This window comes from Falco peregrinus, chromosome 2 (assembly GCF_023634155.1).
Source record: "Falco peregrinus isolate bFalPer1 chromosome 2, bFalPer1.pri, whole genome shotgun sequence".
In the NCBI taxonomy this organism is placed as follows: Eukaryota; Metazoa; Chordata; class Aves; order Falconiformes; family Falconidae; genus Falco; species Falco peregrinus.
The window spans coordinates 20,984,920-21,009,744 of NC_073722.1; the positions used below are offsets into that span (position 1 = coordinate 20,984,920).

Below are 24,825 nucleotides of genomic sequence, written 5' to 3' on the forward strand. Positions count from 1 at the left end.
AGAGAAAAGGTAATCCTGTTTCTCTAGTATCCTCAGACCTAAAAATCTGGTTTTGTTCTTCTTACATTCTCACCAAAACATTTTTTTTCAGAGTTTTACTGTGAATAAATAATTAGTAAAGGCAATACTTTTCAAAACAAGTTTTTGTAATGCCGATCCAAAAGGAATATAGAAGATGTTAATAGGTATCACTGCAGAAAACCCTTTCGAAAATGTGGTATGATTAGTTAATCCTAACATGCAGTGTTTTCATAAAGTCATTTGACACGTTTTGACAGAGTATTTATTCTTTCAGTAAACTGGGTTTTTCCTATTCTAAACAATAGGTTATTTAGAAAAAAAATTATGTAGAAAAATATTGAAATAGAAGAATTTTTATCTATATTGACTTTTGAAGATAGGAACATATTTATTCCTCATTCTGAAAGAATTTTCCATTCAGCATTTTTCATAAAGTAATAAAATAAATTAACATTTAATGGAGAAGGAAATACAAAATTCAGAGAAACAAAATGTTCATAGCACAAACCAGCATGATTGCAAAAAGCACTTTTTCATAACTTTTTTTTTTTTTTCCAAATCATTGAGATGAAAACAAATTCCACAAGGACTGATTTTCCAACAAAATAAGAGTAATGGTTTTTGAATGCCTAAATTAAATATAAAATGTAAAAATTTAACTCACTAAGGCAAATTTTTTGTTGAGGATCATCTGCTCCACCAGTGACGACTCATTGTGGAAGAGATGAGGCTGCATGTGGCTCCACATATGGGGAAACCACCAAAACTCATCCACGGACCTCAACAGCAGGTCATCACCCTCATCTTCCTCCTCGGTGCCTGGGGAAAAAAAAAGTATCTTTGAAGTAAAGCCTCTACTTTTATTATATTCTTACAAATGTTTGCAAATATAAGAAAGAAACTGGCATGATAAAATGTGACCATTAAAAAGCAGTGAGGATTTTAAATGTGTCCAAGTCCATATTCCTTTTCCTGAAGTAATTACAGCCAAGTAAAAGCCCTAGTGCCCTGTTTTCACCGCATCTCGATTGCGTGCTACAGCACTGTCCTCACGTGCATGTGCTGTATCAGTAATGTCAGTAGCTGAGGGATGGCATCGGATAAATGGTATATGAGACAGTTCAATACAGAGTGTGAATGAAAATGCTAGCAACTCTCTTCTAGTATTTCTTATCCAAACTAAATTCACTCCCCAATCACACTTATCTTCTTTTTTGTTACATCTGACACGTGGAAGTATTTTTTCCAGTGGCCTTTTCAAATTATAATGCAGAATACAACTATTTGCTCTTCCCCACTCATTCCTACCTCTCCAATCGGGGCTTATTCCAGACTTCCCAGGAATCTGTGTCTTTGAAGGGACTTACAGGGTGGCTGGAGCTCCCAGCATTAATCCCCAAGCTCCGAGCTCAGCTTTCCCAATGCTCTCCCGCCTGCCCCTGAGGATGCAGTGCAGGGATAAGGCCCCACTGCCATCCCTAAGCACAGCCCCAGTGAAGCGGGATCACTGGGGCCCTGCTGCTCTCCCCACCTCCTACCTACAGCAGCGCGTTGGGCAGCGGTGGGGCCTCTCCTGCACCCCCGAGCTGGCCAGCCTGGTGCTGGTGGGTCCCCAGGCTGTGAGAAGCATGGGCCAGGATAGCCCCGGCTCCCTGGGGCAGGCAGCAGGCCCACTGGCCCCCAGCACCCCAGCAGTTGTTCTGGTGGTCCAAGGGCCACGGCAAGCCGCTCTCGGCACTGGGGCCCTGCCGCAGCTCTGCTAGCTCCTCGCCGAGGGTGAGCCTGGGTGCCTGGCAGCCCCGTTGGGATGGGAGGTGTCAGGGTCTCGCTAGCTGGTCCAGCAGGGCGCTCCCCCTCCCCCTCGCCCTCAAGCCCAAGCATTTATCCTAGTCCCAGGGCACTTCTAATGACAGGCTAGCTCTGTCAAAGGCCGCCAAATGTCAATAAGCCTTTCACAGGCCGCCATATAAAGATCGTACGAGCTGAACTCTGACAGCCCGTAGCTTAACACATCTCCATGGCCCACCTGCTTCCTTCCTTTCAGATCATTCCTACTCCCACCACCAATACAACTTGACAAATCCTTTCTCTCTCTCATCATTCTGTAACATCTATTTTTCTTTTTCAGTCTTCCAGCCAAACATTTGGCTCCGATGCTCTCTGCATCTGCACAGTCATACTCTCACTAACCCTATGTGCCTTTTGCTTTTTCCCCTTTCCTTCAGCAAACTTTGCCTGACATACCGTCACTGTTGCAATTATATTCCTCATTACCTCTGAGGGAACTATAGCAGGGAATGAAAAATGTGGGCAGACATCGGTAACGATGTGTCAATATTTGTAGGATCATTAGACTTCAGGACTCCATCTGAGTCCACAGGGCACTGTGTGATGCTCACATGCTACCAAAGAAAGCGCCAGGAGCACCTGAAGGTCGTGCGATAGCCAGATCGGGGAGAAGAAACCACACCAAGAAAGGGAGAAACCCACAGCGAGGGATGGGTTGTCACACACACAGGCTCAACTCATTGAGTCTACAGCCAGTAACTGGGTTGGTTTGTACTACAAACATGCAATACCTTTGCTAAATCCTACTCATCCCAAACCAGGAAACCCATGTGCGTGTCCCCCTCCAAAGCATCTGAACTGTCAAGTGAGGCAAAAGACATGGTCTGAAAAGTACCTCTGCCTGCTGAGACACTGGTGACAAACCAGCCAGTTGGGACCATGTTGCTGGCAAAAGAAAGGGGAAGAAGGAATGGGAACAGAAGGAGGAAGGGATGTCCTGAATGTAAAAAAATTAAGGCACCTCTAGTCTCTCTGAACTGTGCAGGTGACACTGGGATTGCAGAGGTGAAACCTGGACATGTACCAAGCCTAGCTGAAGTCTGCTGAGCCCAAGAGAGACCTTGGAGGGACTGTACAGCCCCAGCCGCTTTCTTCTGCAGCTGTTCAGCTCTAAATAACAGATTTCTTTCCTTGCCTCTTCTCTTCTTAATATAAGTAATACTGACCAAGGTGCACAACCGAGCACAGGAAAAGTTATGCTTATCCCTCTGCTATGTAATTTCCACAACTGTCGAGCATACTCAAGCTCTGTATATCCTTCTCTGGTTTTGAATAACTCCTTTGGTTCCTAGTCTCAGCTAATATGTCACTTCACTTCCCTCCTTCCATATTAACATCCTTCAACTATGACACTATCTTGTGCTATCTTTTGTCTCTCTTCCAGGCTCTGCTGTTGTCCTATTTTGCACCTGTGTCTTTTTTTCCCTGTTTGACAGTGGAGAGCACCGTCTTTCTTCTACATCACATCCTATTTAATAGCTTATCTTTTATGTCTCCCTTTTTCCACAGCAGTTGAAGTATAAAATTATTTTAATGGGTAATATATTACTGTATCTCTACAGTAGAGATTAAAGTATCCAAAAGGATAAACTGTAGTAGCTCAACAGATCTCTCCGTGAAGTCAACGGGAAATTTCATTTGATCGGTGGAATTTACCACTCAACAACAGGATGAAAGGAACTGCATTTCAATGCAAGGGAAGAAGAATTCAATATGTTCTACACCTGCACCTAATGCAGGCATCACAGCTTACTAGAACGACAGGTGTCTCATCCCAGATGCTCCTGCTCACTTAAAATCACCACCTAAATTCTGTGTGCTCAGGAAATGGATGCAGAGAAAAATCCAGCTCACCTATTCTATCTGCCTCCCTCTCACTGTTTCCTGGGAGAGGTTCTGTAGTGAGCATCTGAGCTAGCTCAAATTGAATGAAATTATAAAGCAATGGTAAGAGATGTGTTTATCCCACCCTCAGGACGGATGCTACTGTTATCCAATGACACACATGTAATGTGTAGAACCCCTACACAAAGCAGTCAACCCAAGCTTGAAATGCTTCTTGCAAGCTCTCCTCCTGGCCCTGTGACTCTTGGGCTTCTGCATGTCCCAGCTTGCAGGAGGAGGAGGAACATTCCTCTTTTTCAGGACACTTCATATATGGTCTGACAGTACACTTCTCTGGAGGGCTTAGTCTCTCCCTTAGAAACTACAGCCTGGCTCTCCTACTTCCACATCATTGCTCTATTTATTGGACTATTATGCAAAGAATGAGCACCTTTTTTCTTTTCTTTTTGTTTTAAAAGAGAAATGCTGCTGCAAAAAGATGTTACAGACTCTACCTATGTGGTTATTTCCAGACAGACTACAGTTCAAACAAAAGGTTAATCAAGTATAATAACTTTAGGAGAAAAATTTGATTTGCAAATTGCAGAAATGCATGTCCCAAAGCAATCTGGAAGAAGGAACAATTTGAATTTTTAGTTATCCTGTTACGAAGGAAACTCTTTTCTCTACTCAGACCCTCAAGTCTACTTTCCTACTTCCCTCATATTTACAAAAAACACCATCACAATGAAATTGATTTTAGTATTTCATTCTTACCTGTGTGATAAAACTTCCCTGAAAATCCCAGGTTGAAAGTAAAATTTGTAATCTGAGCTCTCAAAAGATTCTGAGTGTCAAGCAGGGCCTGAAAAAAAACACAACCCACCATATAAACATATCTGCAGAACACACACCTGACACAGAAATGTAATATAACAATATATATATATATATTTACAGGTAAACATCTTTTCAATTGGTTTTGCTATTTAAAAACAGCTCTCTATATATGACAAACAAGTAACAGGTATTTCCATTACCATATAAAGATTAAAGACAGCATGCAAACTCCATCATTTTCCTTATAAAGGTGCCCAGCTGTTAAATACTGTTTTACCCCCTGAACCATGGGATAGGAAAACAAAGGCACGGACCAGACAAAAGACCTTCCACTGATTGATTACTCAGTAAACCTGGGACACAGCCAGGAATGAAATTCAGATCTCTTGTGCTCCATTTTCTAGGGTGAACAGCATCTATTAGAATTATGTTTCTCTAGATCTGGTCAAGTACATACATAGCATTTAAGTCATGTTTCAAAACTACTGGCAATGAAAAAAAACCCACACCCAGAAAGACCAAAAGAAGCTAGATGAAGCCTATTCTACATCAAAGAACTTAATCCTAAATTCACCCAAGTTCTGACTCATTTCTCAGACAGTTAGCATACTGGCTGTCAGCATACATGTACTTGCACTAAATTAGTACAAACAAAAAAATAGCATGTAGGAAGAAAGAGGAAAGCTATTATTCATCAGATACAGCTTCACTCTGATTTCAGTCTGGTCTTCTTGATTTGTTGCTCTCAAGATTTACATATTATTTGCAGGAGTTATCTCCCAAGCTCTTACTCTCTGCTGCTGTTTGCTCCTCCGTTTTCCAGGTGTAACAAAGAAACCTAGCTCTTCAACGCAAAATAAAACTTTGCAAGGCAAGAACAAAACAAAAGAGCAAAAAGACTCCTCTAAAATGAGACTTTGATTGCACATTTCTCCAAATAGCCTGCCTTTAACTGAGCACTTGATAGTTGGTAATTTATGAACACATTGGACTCTTTGGAGATTTGTGATGCTGCACACGACACAGCAGAAGCGTGTGGCCGGCTACAGCATGCACACACATGTGCACTCTTGGAGACAGGCACTCATGCAGTAGCTTTGAAAGTAAGGGAAGTATTTATATGTCAAAGGTGATAAAAGAATTTTCAAAGTCAACATATGTTATAGCACAATGATTTAAAAAAAGTAATTAAAAGCATTACTATTGTCAGAAATGAGTAACTACGCATGTTATGAAAGGGGAATGTATTTAAAAGCACAAAAAGATTAAAGTAACTGGAGATCTTCAAAGATTTAAAGGTCTAGTAGGCTCCCTACTCTTGAAATTCAATGACAATTTGGTGCCCTGCAAAACATGAGCCAGTAATTTTAATAACAGTTTCTTTGAACATTTTCTTTATACAAGTGATTTGTCTACAATTATTTTTTTAAACGGAACACCAATGACCACAAAATGTTAGCACAGAAGTTGAGCCCTGCTTTAGACACAGGCATAGCATGGGCGAGTTACACGTGTCCTTACAACATGACCCATTTTACAGAAGGAGGCGATACCCGCCTTATCAGAGAAACTTTTCGGGGTATGAGCTCTTCTTCAGCTCTTTTCCAGGGCTCATCTCTATCGGTTCTAATAACAGTACGAACTCCAGCCACAAGCTCTGTCAAGCTCATTTCCTTACACTATCAAACCTACACCAGCACAGTGACAAAAGGCAAAGGGTGCCAGCAGCAGGGGCTCCCCCCTGCGCGCCAGCCTGGAGAGGCCATGGCAGCAGGCCCAGTGGAGCTCCCGTTCCCGGTGAGGGGTGGCCATGGGCCATGGCCACAGCCCCTGCCCCGTGCCGGCCTGTCCCAGCACTCCCTTTCCAGAGCCCAGCATTCCGCCCTGGCCCTGCGGGAGCACAGCCGCTCTCCACTCCTCCGCCACCCGGCCTGGGAGGGTCGGTCAGCTCGCCAAGCTCGGCGCTCTGGCCGGCCCGGGAAGCTGGTACCGGAGGGAGCTCATGGGCAGCGGCAGTACACTCAGTTGTCCCCATCCCGGTGGGGTGCAAATTTGAGTTTTGCTGACATGGCTGACAAAACCCGGATCGTTTCAATTTGGAATCATCAGCAGTACTTGCCACCTTCACCACATCGGCAGAGCAGAACATTATGCCTAAGTGGATTCATTCAACATATATGAATCACAAAACTACATCTATGAAAGCACCGTCACTTTTCTGCCTCCTATTAAGGTCCTCTCAGATCTGGAAGTAACTTGCCTCTCCCACTGTCTTCTCCTGCAGCGTAGCTCCAGCAACAACAGTGCAGGCGTTTCAAAGAACAGTACGAGTAAGGTGAAGATCATCTTCTTTCACGAAAGCCTGAAAAATGTCGTGTGAACAAGGGACTTTCTAAAGGGATGAGTAAAATACAGCACAGAATGGAGATAATTGAAAACAAGCTCAGGACTTCTGAAGTGGAGTATTAAGACAGAAAAATCTTGCAACACTGTAATGAGGGCTTTTGCACAGGCTGAGTGCAAAGATCGCTGAAGAGACTTCTTATTCTAATGAAAGGGAGCAAATCTGCTGAGGATTTATTATGAAAACCATCCTTGAGCTGCTAGGAACCTATTCAATGAAATAACTTTATCTTTGCATGGTTAAAAATGTAGGAGGCAAATGATATGGCTATACACTTTTTACGCCTGTCGAATGAAAGAGATGTGAGTGCAGCTTGACAGCGAGGCGGCATGAATGGGCTGCGCAGCTCTTCCCCACCAGAGCAGAACTGTGAGCATTTTTTGAGCTGAAGGTCTTACTCTGTACCTTTTTAACATCTTCTCAGCTTTTCAGCTCCAGTCTAATCTCAGCATGATGGATAAACACAATGGGAAAAACGAAGAGCAGCTGGAAATGCCAGAGAAATACAACCTGGCAGGAGATCTTTGCTGCACCCCCCTGGCCTACTGCAGCCACAGGGCTGATGGGAGAGCCGCAAACCCAGGACTGCAAATGGGAGGAGGGTAGCAAGAAGCCCATGGCATTTCTATGATAATGCAACACAGAGTTTATTCTTTGCTGGGAATTAATTTTGCTAGTATAGTTACCACCTTCTCACCTCAATGACTGCCTGGTAGTGGCATTTTATTTAGGCCAGCAGTCACGATAACACACTCCAAGTAACAGGAAACTAAAGGAAATTGGAAGTTCACTTTCTACAGAAAGAACTTTGAAAGCTATGCCATTGGTTTTGGTTTGTTGTTTTTTTTTCCTACATTACTCTCATAAAAATCAACAGGAGATTTTCTGTGAAAGCCTTGTGGTGTTCAAAAATGTATCAGATAATACCAAGGGCGCACCTGCTCACCTGCTCTGTCTGCAGCGAGGGAGGGCACAGACCTGCTGTGAACCACTTCTTGTACAGACAAGCTGAGATAACATTTGAGTTGTCATGCCTATGATTATTTTCTGGGTGACTTGACATTTTACTCATCTTTCAGGTTCTAAAAACAAAATGTTAAAACTCATGAAAAATATATAGTAGCAGATGGCAGGGCCTATTACTGTGAGCTTCTATCAGAAAGAGAGAAAAGCAGGAGGATGAAAAACCTGAAATTTCATTTCTAAATGCTGTTTTATATGCTGAAGGTAAGCTGGTGATATTTTCTGTATATTTTATGACTGGTTTATGAACAGTCCCTCTGGATATCTGTGTGAGATGTTACACTAGTACTGAAGATTATCTTTAAAAAACTGTCCAGTTTAGAATGCAACATATGATGAAAGACCCCCTTCTTCACCAAAAGTCTAAAAAAATCTCAGAAAAAGGCCCTGTTACAATCCAAGGAATAGACAAAAGTTATCCCGACAGCAAAACAACACAGCTCTTTCAATCCTTGCATCTGACAAGTTTATAGCATAACAAAGGAATATAAGAAATCAGGTATGTTGTAAATAAAGCCAGATTCTCAGATTAATCAGCACCATCCCATTGACGTTATTTCTATTTAATTTCTGATGAAACACCTCGGCAAACATAACCTGCTGTAATTGCCACTGGGATCTCAACTAACTGAGAATTTAGGAGAAAATGGACTCTAAGATCATAAACGGAACACAAGGAACCATGAGAGTTATTCTTCAATTGAAATATCTGTGCAATGGAAATGTATGAAAATTCCTGCCTTTGTATAGATGGCCTCTTTCTTTCTCAACAACCGTAATGTTTAGCTCTTTTAATCAATTTTCATTCAGAAATATCAACTTTGTTTACAAAGCAAGCAGTTTTATTCGATTTTTCTCACCTTACATATGGGACAGAGGCACAGACAGATGACACAGGCTGTCAAAAGCTCCTGCTCAAGTAAATCAGCAGTAGAGCCAAGGATAAAACTCGTCTCGCCAGACTTGCTTCCCATTTCCATCTCCAGGAAACCACCCTGCATCCCATCCTCCAATATTTCTTTATATGATTTCATTTTATAGTCTGTCACAGAGGAGTCACAAGTGTCAGCCTGTCTTCAGTAGACAGAATGAAGAAATAGCAATTTCTTCAGCACCAACAAAAACATTCAGGCCCAAACACCTTGGCTGATGAAACAAAGAATTCAAGAATGTTTTGTTGAACTCTGCTTCACTGAAGAGGAACTATGACTTCTTTCTGTAGTCATGCCAGCATAGCTACGACTGTTTTTCTACTGAAAGGCTGCTGAAGAACTTAGCCACTTGAAAAGCGGAATAGCTCAAAATGCTGTTAATTTTACTTGTAATCACACGAATTTTAACTAGATGGGCAAGCACACAGACATAGCCTCACAATGCTGGAGCAATAGTATATTGAACTTCCAATCAGTGCATGCTTTCATGTCTGTAACAAAAGCAAGGCCAGCTTCGTAATTTTCCAAAAAGGCTACCTCCTCCTCCTTTTTTTGGGAAGCAGATCACATCTCTCAACTCTTGCTTTACTATTTCGTGTCTAACAATGCTATCAAAGGAGCCATTACATTAGGAATTACTTTGCTTTTGAGGAAAACATCTAATGCTGTACTGGCTCTTTAATAAAGGCACATACCTTCTGAAAAGGTAAAAGAAATTAATAGAAAGTGTAATGTGAAAGCACACAAAGCCCCTTTATGGGAGTTTGTACGCAGAAGTAGCTTTAATTTTCTGTATGTTATTTCCTCCTTGGTTTAACCCCTGCAAAAGAGGGAAGAAACAGAACTAAAGCCAAGTTTTTTGAGGAACGTAACACACATGTGACTGAAGTTTGCATTTATGACACATATAAAAATTATGATTTTGAGAGCGTTGTGTTGCTCTTCAGAGTTCAACAAACAGTCTTTAAAATTTCCCAGATATATTTTGAGATTTGCTTTATCAGGTTTTATATACCAGTCCCTAAACTTAAAGGCTCCAGTGAAGTGTCCCACATCAGAGCCACTATGTGGCACAGAGGAGAGGCCAGGCCAAGCAGCCGTGCCTACTTATCAGTCCCCAGGTTTATCCCGGCACTGCTGAGGGGGATGGCAGAAAGGCAGGAGCAGGGACATGCTGACTCGGGAAGGGAGAGGGAAGGGGAGGGATCCACAACAAATGGTGTAGCAGCAGTGCAGCAGGGCCCGAAAGTGAGAAATGCTGAGACCGTGATGGCAGGTGGTCAAGAAACTGTGGCAGCGATGAGGGATGGGAAGGCAGTCGCCAAGAATTTGGGGTGTTTGGAGGCAGCAAGAGGCAGCATGGCAAGAAGCATGGAAGACAGTCTCCACGAAGGTCCGTCCCAAATGGCTGGGAATCATTATTCTATTAAACTATTTTGCTACTGAGGAAAGATGTTTCCCTCATGATAAATTATGTATTTTGGAACATCATTAAAATTCAATGTCTATTCTTTCTGGATTTCCAAGATTAGCATTTTGACACCCATTACCATAAACATTTAATCTATGCAGGAGAATGAATAATTGCTTTGGGCATACTGGGTGTATCTGAAAAAAATATTCTGAATATCCTTCAGACAAAAGGAAAGGAATACTTAAAATTTTTTTTTTGACTGTACTCTCCTAACAGATCTGACACTACAGGAGAGGGCAAGAGAAAAAAACAAAGAAAATCCTCGGCTTTTCCTGCCAAGTGTTTAGCTGGCAGAGACCATAAATTATAAATAGACCCTAAACTGTGTTCTACAGTTTGGTGGAAGCGAGATGTCCAAGAGGACACAAGCCAGCATAAATAGACATGAAACAGGGCTGGAAAAGCTAAACTGCTGACGGTACATATATTCAAGTTTATGAAATATCAGATTCCACATGAGCTGAAGACAACAATTCCTGTTACTTTGTACAACAAAATTAAAATGGGGCAGAGGATGAAACTTAAGTTTAAGATACAGTAGCTTCAAGAAACTAATTATTCTTTCAGTTAAAACCATGGATTTTGATAAGTCTACCAAGTCCTTCAAAAGATGTAACAGTTACAACAGTACCACATGCCAGTAGGATGCCTATTTACAAAGGGCCATGTAGCATGGTAGAATTTAAAACAGAAAATGTGCGCAGAAATTCCCTGGAGACAAAACGAAGTACCTGGTTTCAGTGACTTGGTATTTACTGTACTTTACTGACAGCTAGGTTCTACCTGCAGCAATTGTATTTTGAAATTATCAGACAGAGATGCCTTGGAGCCTTTAATGTGCAGGACAGGCAAAGCTCCCACTGATTGCTTGGGTTGATCTGGACTGTTTGCCAGATCCATTTACCCGAGTATCCTACCTGACCTCCTATAATATCAGGGTCTATGCTCACCAGCTGAAGAAGTCAGCGTGAGCCTTTCCAATAAATTCAATAAGCACCATTAACTAGGTAATGCAGCTTCTCTTCAAAGTGTCAGTAAGATGAGATATCAGGCTGGAGCCCAATTACGTGTATCTTATATTGGACACTGAAAAACTAAGACACACCGGACCTGATTTAAAAAAAACCTCAGGTGCCACAACTTTATTTTATGTGCACAGTCTCCGCAACTAGGTATCTGAATTCAAGGTCTACTAAAGGATACTACAAATATATGTAGCCACTTTGGAAAACATTGTCTCAAATGATTTCATTCGAAAGTTTTTTTCATCAGAACACACAGTTTTAATGTCACTGGGCCTTCCTTTGTAGGTATTTTTAATATCACACACAATAATCACCTTGATGGCGGTCCAAATATAAATTTTCGAGTAATTAGGCTCTTTCATCTAGGTAAATCATTTGTACAACCAAGAGATTTAAGAAATATTTCTAACTTCCTTCACCAGCTTCTTACTTCTCGGAGGTTGAGATAGCGGCTAATGAGAATAAGCCAATTATGGCAAGGTAAGTTAAAGGTTTTAAATGCTTGGTGTCAATACTTTTTAATAAGGTAAAGTAATTAGCATGCTGTTTTCAGGATTCCATATGAAATTCTATGTTATTAGTTCTTGATTAAACTATACTTTGATGAAAGAGGTTACTGTTACTAAACAGCTAAATGATCTCATTATTCTGTAGTTAACAGAAATAGTCCTGCATTTCCTTTAATTAAAGGTCAAACACCACCCCCCTTCCTCCCCCCCCGGGCCAACTGAAATAGAACTAATAAACACCCAACTGCTGCATATGATCTTTTCCCCTGGACTTTGGTCAGACAGGATTCAATAGAAAACTTTTTGGGTCTTGCATTTTTGTCTAACACTTTATCTGTTTATGAAACACCAAGTACGAAGAGGTTAAGTTCTCAGAGCATAACAGAACTCAAAGTACAACCAAAAGTGACGTCTAAAATGCATTTAAAATCTCTTCATGTTTATCCAGTTAAGTTCTTGTGATCTGGTGACTGTTAATAAGCCAGTACAGTGGGAAGCCAAGGTTTGTTAGTCACAACGTGAGAATTCAGGTGGGTGCGCTGCAAAGCCACGCACACCCCTCGCCCAGCTGCCTCGGCGCCAAGCATGACCAGCCATCTCTTGGGGTGATGGAGCAGTCCAGACCCTGTTCCAGGTCACTTCTGGGCTGCTTTGCTCTGCCTGCTTCGTCTGCCTTGCCTCTGTTGCATCCCATTAGCAGTAGATAAACTGTAAGAGCTGCTCACCAATCCATGCTGACATTTGCCTATCTACCAGTAAGTGTTCGGCCTCAAAAACTCAGGTTCAAATAACAACCTCGGATACAAAGTATTTATACCTCTGCATCCCCTCATCAGACAACCCACGCTTCTACAGCTTCAGGTCTTGTTTGGTAGGATGCACAATATTTTGTCATAAAATTTAAAAGGATGGCACAGCTCTTCAGTCTAACGGTGCATATATTTTATAGTCACCCAGCTCAGAAAGAACAGAGGTTATTATCCAAGCTCCTAGTAGCACATTCATTATGAACAGCACGTTTGCTTCTTAATGCCTCCTCACACACCAGCTGCAGCTTTAGCTTTCTCCGCAGCCAACATGCACAGCAAGCAGCTTGGCTGGAGGACAAGGGCTACTCCCCATTAGGTCCCCAAAGCACCTCCTTCCCGCTCTGCCCCACGCAGCCTGTCTAGATGAAAAAGGGACAGTACGTGCTATCGCTGGCTCCGAGGCACAGCACGTGGATCAGCCAGGGGCAGCTCGCAGTGAAGGATAAATGCAGAGCTCGCTCTGAAACCTCTGCTTCAGTGCAGGCATGGCTTCTGTGTACAGGCCTTGCTCCATGCTGAACTCCAGGATGCCAGCAGGAATTCTACAGCCTTTGAGAACAGCGCGTTATCTGTCAGCAGGTTCAAACGTCATTAGATTGACCATAGAATCACAGAACAGTTTGGGTTGGAAGAGACCTCCAAAGATCCTCTAGTTCCACCCACCCCTGCCATGGGCAAGGACACCTCCCACCAGCCCAGGCTGCTCCCAGCCCCGTCCAGCCTGGCCCTGAGCACTGCCAGGGATGGGGCACCACAGCTGCTCTGGGCAGCCTGCGCCAGCGCCTCGCCACCCTCATTGTAAAAAATTCCTTATGTCCAATCTAAATATAGCTTCTTTCAATCTCATTGCTGGACTGACAAACAGGGACATGAAAAATACCCAATTTTTTTAAGAAATGAAAGTAAAAATGGGGTGTCTGTTGTATACATCAAATTCCAACATTCTGCAAATATGGCCTTCCAAAAAACATTCAGTATTATTTTTTCCTTCAATGTCAGTATTCTCCAGACCTCAATGGCCACGCCTGGATAAACCAAGACTCACCTGTCTCCATAAGACCTGAAAGCTGTGCTTCCTGCTCAGCAGAATTTTAAATAAACAAGATTTCAATGTTTTGTCTACATCATTATGTAGATGATCACAGTTAAACAGTAGGTAGTATTCATCTGTTTTTCCAGAGCACATAAAATTCAAAGCATTTAAACTTTTACAATATTTTCCCATCATTGTGAAAGTGATCACTGAGTAACAGTGGCCACAATTACAATATAATTCTGTTATGCGATCACAGAAAAACTCAAGTCCACAGACCAATGTGTAAGAAGCTGCTATTTAGGTAGCTTGAAAAAAATACTGGATACAAGCTATGCATAAAATGTTGTTACCAATCAAAAAGAAACACTCTGGGCTTTGTTTGCTTCTTAGTTTATACTTTCTGCCCCTCATAAGACTGAAGCTTCTAGACAAGCACAATATTTGTGTTAACGCTTAGTTTTATATACTAGAGAACAAATACAGTGGAAATAAATCAAGACTCAAACCCTCTGTATAAAAATCACAGTAGAGCTGGTTGCTCCCCCAATTTATTAAAGCACAACAGAATTACCACATCACTAGCATGTTAAATACACTGACTACTCCACAGGCTGCGCAACACACTGATGATGAAGTCCATTCACAGATGTTTCTTCGTTTGTTTTCTTCTCCCCCTAATAGAGCAAAACACGATACCTGTGCTTCTCTTATAATGTATCCGATTAAAAATATCTACCTGTCTTTGTACCTATGTTTGGGGTGAGCCGAGGCATACCAAAAGGTCTTTTTCTCTCTATGCTCCACCTTTATTGAAAGAAAAAATAAAAATCTCTCTGATCAAATAGATTTTCGTATTCTCTTTCTGCCTGGAAAGCTACATGTCAGAAACAGCTGGGAATTCACTTTTCAGCTTGCTCACCAGCTAAGGGTCACAAATACGTATTTTTTTTCCTTGTCTTTGTGAGTAGTCCTTAAGTTGCTGAATGAAATTCCCCTGCTACATGAGTGTCGGTATCAAAGAAATGACAGAAAAAGAGAAAGCAAGACAAAGTTGCATGAAATAACAGATAAAAAGTTTTATGATTTTATGTAGTCAACAAAGAAAAGATGTTAAGAACTTGAAGTTAATAAAAATTTGGACAGTTTCATTGACTCCTACGTAGTACCTAGTCTAAGGGATATAGTTTAGCAGAAAAACAGCCAAGACTGTAGTGAAACACAGGACATTAAGAAGAGAAACACGGGGGATAATTTTGCTAGAGGTGTTAATACACATCTTTCCTGTTTTTGCACAAAAGACATTTCTAAAAGACAGGATTACAGTAAGTAGATCTATGTAGATAAACATCCCAGCTTGCCAAATTCTACACTTGCAGCCTCAAACTGACACACAGGAATCCAGACAGAGTTCTGCATTTGATTATACTGTAAGAGATTGAGAATATATCTTAGTACAAATTCCCTGCCAATATTATATTCCTTCCAATAGCGTATTTCATACCCTTTTGCCAAGTCTAATTTTTAAAGACTTACATAATCCTTTTACTTCCTTTTGGTTATTAGCCTCTACTCTATTCTGCCTTCTATTGGCTATTCAGCCTACACTTAAGTATCTCTGTGCCTTACATTAAATATTTTTATCTATCCTCACTGTTTATACCCTGCAGGCATCTGCAGCCTATTGCTTTCTGCTTTGTTCATCATTACTTACCGAATTCTTTAGCCTTTATTTTTTAATTTTTTGCTCAGACATTTCCTGACTATGCTGGTGTCCCTACACACTCTCTGAATATTTCTGATTAAGTGGTGCATAACTGAACACAATATTCTAGAAACCTCCTCAGTTACTAAGATGAAGTACTTTCCTGATGTAAAATGATAGCCTTCATAGACAGCTTGAATTTCAACCCCGCTTATGTTAAAAACTCAGGTATATTTTAGTATTCATCTTGGTTTTAGGATGTTTTCTGGATTACGACTTCCAACATTTCTATTACCTTTAACAAAGGCAATGAGAAAGGACAAGGGATAACAGAAATGTTTTGCAGCATAAAAAGCCCACTTTTTACATCAATGCAAAATTCTTTTTCAGCCTCCTTTTGAATGCCATTAGAGTTTTATCAAAAAAACTTATTTTAGTCCAAGTCTGCTTTAAAACAGGAGAAGACACAGTTGGGTTACTCCCAGCCGTGCTAACACTGAATGGGAGCCTGGCGTAGAGCTGTGTGGCTTACAGCTCCATGGAAATACCCGCGGTGTTCCCAGCCCTAACCCGTTACCTCTGCACAGCACGGCATGGCTGCTGTCCCTCTAATTTACTGGCTTGGGTTGGAACGAATCCACAGAGCCTTACTCTTACACAGTCGCTGACTTTTTATTTGTCCTCTCCACTATTTCTATTTGCAAATGTATTGTAATTTGCAAAATTATTGTAATATTGTAAAATTATATATAAAATGGTATTTCACTTATGATTTATTCCAAATAGGAAAATACATTTTAAGGAGCAACACTAACTCATCTCCAGGACCGCAAAGTATCAGAAGGAGCACCCTAAATTGTAAAGATTGTTAAAAATTGGGCATAAGGTTTTTATGCTCTGTCAATTGTTCAATAGGGAGTAACACTTACACAAGTGTTGACGTTTGCGCAGGAAAAGAAACTGGAATTGGAGATAGAGCACTGTTATTCCATGAGGGATTAGATATACACTGGCAACCAAGCGCTTTTCTTTTCTTTTGTGAGCATAATCACCAAGAATCAGTCACATAGTTGCACTGACTTCTTTCAGACTGAACAGCTAAGAAGAAAGGACATTCCATGCAAAAGAAACTAAGAAAGAGAGTCCCACTTCTACATTAATTTTTCTCTCTTTGCCAGACAGTGCCTTCTTGATGTGGCTGAAGATGGGGAAGGAGGCAGGCTCAACGCTGGTATCATGTTTTACAGTTAATTGCTTGGATTTCTAGATCTACCTGTGGTGTGTTTTTATTTGATGACTGTGAAAGTTTTATTCAGTTCCACTAACAGCAGGAATTGGATGGTTAACTTGTCGTGTGAAAAAGCCCAGGAGAAACCTTGCAGCAGCCATCAGTACCGCAACAAATCTGTACAGCTCTGTGGTAAGCTGTAGTTGCATTATTATTATTTCTATTATCAAAGTGTTTTCTGAACCAAGAGAACCTGTAAACTAAGGAAGGAGAGGGATTTACAGAATAGCTGAGGGACACACTGCCAGGAGGCTGGAAAGCTGCTTCAGCACCTAACTGTTGTTAATTATGCCTCCAGGTGTGCTGCAGACAGAGCCAGAACTCTGCCCCCAGTCCGGTGCTTTACCTCTGGAAAAGTCATGCCCAGCAAATGCCATCTCAGAGCATCCTTCCTTTGCTCCTGAACGTTGCTACTCAGTGAACAATGGGCAGCTTTTAAAATACTAATCTTGAAACACTGAAATAAACTGTTTTAGTGGAGACAAATTAACCAGTAGATTTGAACATCTTATGGTGCACACGGAAGTTTCAGTATGTCTTGACACACATTTCACTTCATACATTTTGGAATGGCAGGTTTTGCTTTCACAGCCAGGTAGATCAAGCCAAACAGAGCCAAGCTTAGGCTGCATGGATGATATTTGAAGGAAATAACACATGTGATACTGCACACTTCTCATCCATGAGAATATTCATGTACATGATTAAAGTTTAAGTTTCTAAGTGGAGAGAGGAAGACAACTTGCTAACTACATGGCTGTGAGCCAAACATCATCACTGAAGGCTGGCACGCTGGGTGGACACAAGCATTTGTGTGGATGTCTTTGCAAGGGAAGCCTTATGCTTAAGTATAAAGTTATCTCCACATAACAAAATCAAGGGAAAAATAGCAGCAGTGTTACAAAGCATTCAGTTAGCCCAGCTGATCTCAGGTGAGTGTAACTGCTTAAGCTTGAACTAAAAGAGCTACATCGCTCCACTCCACTGAGAGCAGGAATCAGAATACACAGAGACACCACTGTTACAAGAGTTCCAGTAAGCCTAAGGATAGCTAAGTATTCACCACTACAGAGAAATGTGGGGAACTAAAAAAATGAAAAAAAAACCCCTGCAAATTTCTGGAAAGATGCAGATGACTGTATCCATAGTGCACATCTACTTATTTGGGAAATCAACAGTGGATTCACAGAAGCCATGATTTCTTTCCTTTGGTTCTATCATGAAGAGAGACCAAGGACCAGGGAGTGTGTAACCCACAGTCAAATCTGGTGCTGGGGTAGAAGAGCCTGAAGCAAATCTTTCTCACTGCCCTTGAAGATCTCATGGGATTTACCATGCCAACAGGCAGTTTCTGCAGTCTCTCTGACAATTAAAAAAGCTCAACTGAGATGGATGTCTCTTGTTCCCTGCCACTGAATTCAAAACAGGAGGAGATGGCACAATCCTTGACAAAATCTGTTTCAAAATTTACATTTGAATGAAAGGGCATACTATCACAGGTTTTAAATTTTTTTATAAAAAGAAACATAACCAAAACAAACAAATTGGTTACTCCAGCATTGCAAAAAATAAGCAGAAGAAAAAATACTATATATTTTAGAGAAACAACCCCAAAATACCATCAACAAAACAAACAACACCAGCCGTGAATTTCAACAAATGCAGAACTAACGAAACCCACCAAACCAACAGGACCAACGACTGAAATTTGGTTTCCTCACGACAGACATGGCACTGGAACTATAAGCCTGCTCACGCTTAGGACTGCTAACAGGAATCGACTCTGCTGGAAATAACATCTGCTGGTCAATCAGTGGTCGCTCTCTTTCACATGTTCGATGTAGAACATGATAGCTCAGATACATAGCATCCGTTTTACAGCTGCTGTGCCTGAGAACTATGGTATAGGTGAACAAAGTGGATAGTTGAGCCAACTGGTAAGAAGGGACAAATGCAGTTACCATTTGGCACAAGTGCGGCTTCTTGGGTAGCTATGGAAGCACATGCCAGCGCTGCTCTCTGACAAACACTCTCTTCTCACCCATCTCCTGCGCAGGACTGTGCTCACCCCACAGCCCTGGGGAACGAGGCAGCATGGTTTGAGCAAACATTTCTGAACCTCACCCCTTCCCGCATATAACACCTATACGTGTATCAACACAAAGCATTGAACAGGGGCATCCAAACACACAAAAAAGGTAGGCTCCTCTCCGTTTGCCTGGCAGCCCACAGATACGATGTGGAACCTGGCTATTATTAGACACACCACTACCATGCAAGTTTTCTGTCTTCATACACCATGGATAAGCTGTAAAATTATTCTTGGTGCCATGCTTACTCCATGGAGTTTGGCTGTACCTAGCTTTACACAGCTGTGGAATGGGAAGAGGAAGCATGCGTGAATTCCCAACATCACCCTGGCGGTCCCAGAATTGTTATAGCCAAGGCAGAGCCAGCTCTCCTGTGTCCCAGTCACCCCCCTGCAGCCACCCTCCTCTGATGGAGGGCTTTTATCCAGCTTCCTGTTTCAAACATCAGTACACCTCTCTTTAGAACAAAAGCTGGGCTGTACTGAGCAAAAGCTGAACCAATCTTGCGAGATTAAAATTCACATAAGTTGGTACATAAACCAAATTGCTTTTAGAAGTTAAATTTTAAGATGAATGACTGGTAAAGCCTTCTATATGCTGGCAGGAGCCCATAAAATATATAAAACATTTTTTTCACTTGTTTTAAAGTTGTATTTTAGTTCTGAGATCTAGTTCTGATTCTCTACTGCTTCATAGTACATGATATTCCACACTATTACATCTGAAACAGTACGCTCAAGAAGTTAAATCAGTGTTCCTAGTGCATCAGACAGCTACAGAAACACCACCATTGTTAACATTCCTTTTCTTTGACTCTTTTTAAGGACAGAATGTACTTTTTACTTGTTATTTCAGCCAAGTCAATATAAAATACCTTAGGAGCTTCAGGTCAAATTAAGAAGGAACACATGTACACACCAGTAAGCACACTGAACAACAGCATAAAGCTACTACGGCTTTTGCATGGGGAATGTAAAATGATTTAGCAGAACAAAAGTTCTCAACAGTTAATTTCTTATGTAATTTAAACAGGTGATTAAGAAGATTTTTTGATTCTCCCCAAAGGAAAGATTCCAGTGCAGCCGAATAGATGTGAGCATCTCTGGTGGTTCTGCAGCTGACACATTTGATGACATATCTATCATTTCTTTACTGATAACCTTCTATGTGATCCTATCAATAAAGAAGCAATTAACTTACAGAATTAGACTTCCTCCTATGACAGGAACCATTCTGTGTCTTGACAGTTCAGGCTTTCTGCACCTTTTAGCCATTCTGCCTTAACACAAAATATATCTAAGCTTCTCTCTTCTGAGGCAAACATTTAGGTGATTCCTATGCAAGAGTAACTGAAAAGGTCCATTACTGTATTGTTTAAATTTATATCCAAGTGGTATGCTTTACCATGAAGTTCTGGTTTCTTTCCACATGTGCTACTCAGGGTGAAAAGACACTTAATGGGTTTTAAACAACTGTATTAATTTAAGCTGTGCTGACTAATGTGGATGAATTTGTAATATTCTGAATAAACAAACAATTAGCTCTTAGGGTAGAAATCTGTTATTAAACAAAATAACATTATATTAAACAAAAGATTAAGCCACCAATGCACAAAGGAAATAACAAAAAATGTGACAGCACTGGCTTTGGAACATGGAAGAAGACTGGTTTGACCAAATGCAAATGTTTATATTTGGTCTTAGTCACTCTAGAAGCATTTTGTGAACAACAGAAAGAAACACATAGTTTTAAAGTGCAATTCACTTAACCATGCCTGCCTAGAGATGAGCTATTTTTTCTACGCTGTCTACTACAGAAAGTTTAGAGGACTAGCTCCAATATACACATCTACATTATAAACCTAAAAATCTGGGCAAGATGACAGACTGTGCAAGTGATGGAGACTAAAATACTACGAATTTATTCCTTCTGGCTAAATCCCCTCCATTACCAGAATGCAGTTTGGCACAGATGATTCACAAAGGGCTCTTGTTGCCTAAACCTTCACTGACTCTAATGCTGAAAGACTGCAGATTCAAGACTGTATTGCCCATTTCAATGCACATATACTAACAGACGCATTGCCTAAGCTCTCACTAATTAGAACAGAAAAAAAGATATATATCATCCCCTTCCCAATAATGTAATGGACACTGTTAATCTGAAGCTTTTCCCTTGGCAATTATAAAAGAATAATTACAAGTGTAGCAAAAGATTGATCAGGTTTATATGAAGAAAGTGAAGAGATCCTCATCCTGACTTCAAATTTAAATGTCTCTTTTGAACTGCACACAAGGACAAGACAGTCAAGAGGATATCACACAGCTAATTATTTGGAAAAAGTAATTTCACAGTGGTCTAATTTTTGCTTTTGAAAATGTGATCAACTCTTAAGGAAGCACAGAAGGTGCATGTGTTAGGGAAATGAAGGAAAAGGTACACCAACTTACTGCCTAGACCACCAGCACCACACAAAGTGTCGACAGGGAAAAAAAAAATCATATTTAATTTCCCCCCATATTATCAGCTGCTTTTCCCTTGGAAAAAATCTCAGTGCTGTACAGTCATAAAAATTTCAAAAAGAGAAACTGTAACGAAAAAGATATTAAATTAGTTGACCATCATCCAGGACAATCATGGTGTATTAAGATAAACTTACTCTGTGGATATCTAGATAGATTTTCTTTGTATGTCCATTTACATGAATTATTTGCACTGCATAGGCTCTTAGTCTTCTAAAAGACATAAGGAAAATAAAATATAACTTTGTCACAGCATAATCGTCCCTTCTGTCTGACAGACATTAGGAGAGGAAAAAAAAATGTTACTGAAAAAATGAATATTGAAATGACATTACCAAGCTTATTTTCAAAGTGGAAGGCAATTAGACTGTGAAAATATTCTCTTCCATTAACTTCCTCTGGTAAGATAGAAATAAAGTAAATAAATATGAAGATGGATGGTTATCATTGATGCACAGTGACAGCTACTCAGTACGTTACATTGAAGGACTATGTTCTATCAGTCCAGACTTTATGCAGTGACAGGCAAATCCCTAACAATCAGGTAGGCTAAAAATCCACTTACGTACAGTTTAAAAGTTGTTTGGGCCTTTTTTTAAAAAAAAAACCTGAAGAAGTTGTGGTGAAACTAGAATAAACTTAATTTGTTGTTTAATTAAACAAACCATTTATTAGTTTTATGGGATTTAGGCTGATAACTATGTCAAAGGATTTTCAGAATGGCTCTTTGTACCTATGCCCCTGACACTATAGATACTCAAGCTGAAGTACCACCACTGCCTCATCTTTAGAGGTGCAGAAGACACTCGTTTTAGAGGGTGTGCTTTTGGCTTGACCTCTTTGGAGGTCAATATATAATGTTGACAAAAAATTACCACTTAACCTTGTAATAGCAATTTTTAAACTTTAAAGAGGGCAGTTTTGCTTAACGTCCAACTATTAACTATTCCGGCCACTCTGCAATCTCATTCAGGCATTTCTAGAAGAAATTCCCTTGACAACCTGATCTTACATGCAACTGGGATCTCCCTGCCCAGAGACAGGCAAAAGGCACCTGGACATGGCCCAGCCTAGAGCAGGGGGGATGGACCAGATGACCTCCAGAGGTACCCCCCAACCTCAGCACTCTGTCATTCTGTGAATTGAAACGTAACAAGTAACCCCGTACCTCTGCAGGGCTACAGGGTACCTTTTGCTGCGATGGCCCTCGATCTTAATGCTTACAACGAAAAAGCAGTACAGACATAGCTTTCAACTTGCTCGCTTGTGCTCAAGCTTCAGGGGCTTAATGCATCAGTCCTAAAGCAAATCCAGGTTCCCTCTGCACCCAACAGAGAGCAGCTTTGTCTCAGAAGACCCAAGACAAGCGCTGCCTTCTTGAGTTAGGCAGTCAATCATGAGTGATTTGGTTTGCTATGGATTCTGCATCAGCCCTCCAGTTCCTGAACTCTGTCCTATACAGAGGAACAGGTGGAACCAGTCTCAGAGGTTCTCTGGATGCTGGGAGGTTTCTGAAGTGTTCTAATGCAAATTACTTTGCATTAATAGAGCACATACAGTAACATTCACCTTACTCCCAGCAAGCTCCCAGTCCTTCCTGATGTGAGCATAACCGGAGACATGTCAAACAAAATCAAAACACAAAAAAGTGTTACACCCAATTCTATATTGCCACTTTTTAAAATGTAAGCTTAGTAGAAACGAGTTAATCTTCAGTACTGAAATTATACAAAGGCTACATTTAGCAACCTATTTTCACCCTTGCAGCACACAATTCTCTGTCACAATCAATGCAGCAGAACTCAGTAAAACACTCCTGTTTAATAGGATGTCATTTATCCGCAAATATACTTTACAATAACGGATTTTCAACTACCGCAAATTGATTTTATTTCATTCCTTCCACATGTCATTGTGCCACAGAGGATAACTCCTTTGATATTAATAGTAATGAAGATGCATTGCATCTGACAGCCCTAACAACATGTTTAATAGAACATTTTAACTTTAAGTAGATGAAGAATCAGAAGGGAACACTTTTTCAGATTCCACTGTTTCAGAACACAGTTCTGAATAAATGAAATTATGCTACTTAAAAGTTATTTCCACTTTGATATTATTTCTATTTAATTTGACAGTTTTATTTTGGGAAGATCACATTCTGACATACTGCAAATTATTCTCCCCAAACAATACAGTTTATCCTTTTGTATCTGCTTTAATCAAATTTGTCTCAACAGCCTCCTGTTTCTGGTAAATAATTCTGGCAATTAATCACCCTAACTTACCCTAAAATGACAATCCTGTGGTGTCACTCATAGAGAAACACTACAAAACATATTCTTTCAAACTGCTCCTGCACAATATGGTGAGAGATTTATTCAGGCTTTATTTTACATATTTTGTTAACAGAAACTGCTGCTTCTGCGGAATAGCAGGAGTTTTGCCAGTCATGTGGGTCAGACCTTACTTCTTTCCTGCAATTTGAGTTTGCACTTAGGAGCTCCTCAAAGCATGCTCACCTACCTACCTCAAATGGTGCCATCATGTTCTACACAGAAACTCCCTTTACTGAGTTTCACCTTTATTCCAGCTCTCTCCCATGCAATCTGTTTGCATAAGGAAAACACCTACTTTTCTAGGAGGTGTATCTTCTCTATAATTGCATGTGCAGAGAATGCTTAGGAAGAGAGTGCATGTGGCAATTTTAAAGTAAATTAAAGTGTAACTACAAGTTCAAGCCTTTTGTTTAAGGAAGAAATATATGTGCGGTTATTACAGCTTGGCAAATTTAATAACACTGAAAAAAACCCCAAACCCTAGCTAAAAATGAAACAAAAATCACCATCAACTGCACACTGTGCTGTCATTGCCTTTCCTTTTCCCAGTTCCTCTTTTCATTATGAAAGTTCTAACAAAACATTCCCCCTCATTTTTAGCGCAAACAGGGCAGCAATCAGCACCTTACACATTTTTAGCTTCTGGACCAAGTACAGCTGTGCAAGGTGACCTCTATCTACCTGCTTTGTAACAACACTCTTCACAAAAAGAAAACATGGTAGACAGCAAGACATAGCGTTAAGATGTTACTCCTACTGACCCAGAACTACCACCTCATTTGAACAGCACAACAGAGTGAAAAATGACCTTCAGGAATGTACGTTTTTAAATGTTAAAATGGAAATCATCAAGTCATTTAGCAACAGAACAAGCTTTTAAGACCAGTGTTAACACAAACCTTGCTTGCAAACAAAAGCCATAAACCAGAGATGATAAGAAAGGTGAAATGCTGTAACCAACTCCTGACACCTGAAACCTATTTCAAAGAGCTAATAATCCAGTCTATTCTTGAAAATTTATGTTGACATTTACTTTTGCTCACCACATTTACCTCTTGCTTGTAAGACTAGCAACTTGAACATTACATACGAACAGCTCTTGGCTCCAGCCCTGAAGTCCTGTGCTGTTTGCAAATGCC

At 40.6% G+C, this 24,825-nt stretch overlaps 1 protein-coding gene across 1 annotated transcript in view; it reads right to left on the bottom strand.

Annotated features, from left to right (window-relative positions):
* The window catches only part of LOC101915418 (bifunctional heparan sulfate N-deacetylase/N-sulfotransferase 3), a 70,061-nt gene that overhangs the window by 35,556 nt on the left and 9,680 nt on the right, over positions 1-24,825 (bottom strand). The window contains exons 3-4 of the mRNA XM_055797202.1: positions 4,471-4,558; positions 686-840 (exon numbers count right to left, since the gene is read on the bottom strand). Of these exons, the coding sequence (XP_055653177.1) occupies positions 686-840; positions 4,471-4,558 (243 nt within the window). The remainder of the gene's footprint in view (positions 1-685; positions 841-4,470; positions 4,559-24,825) is intronic.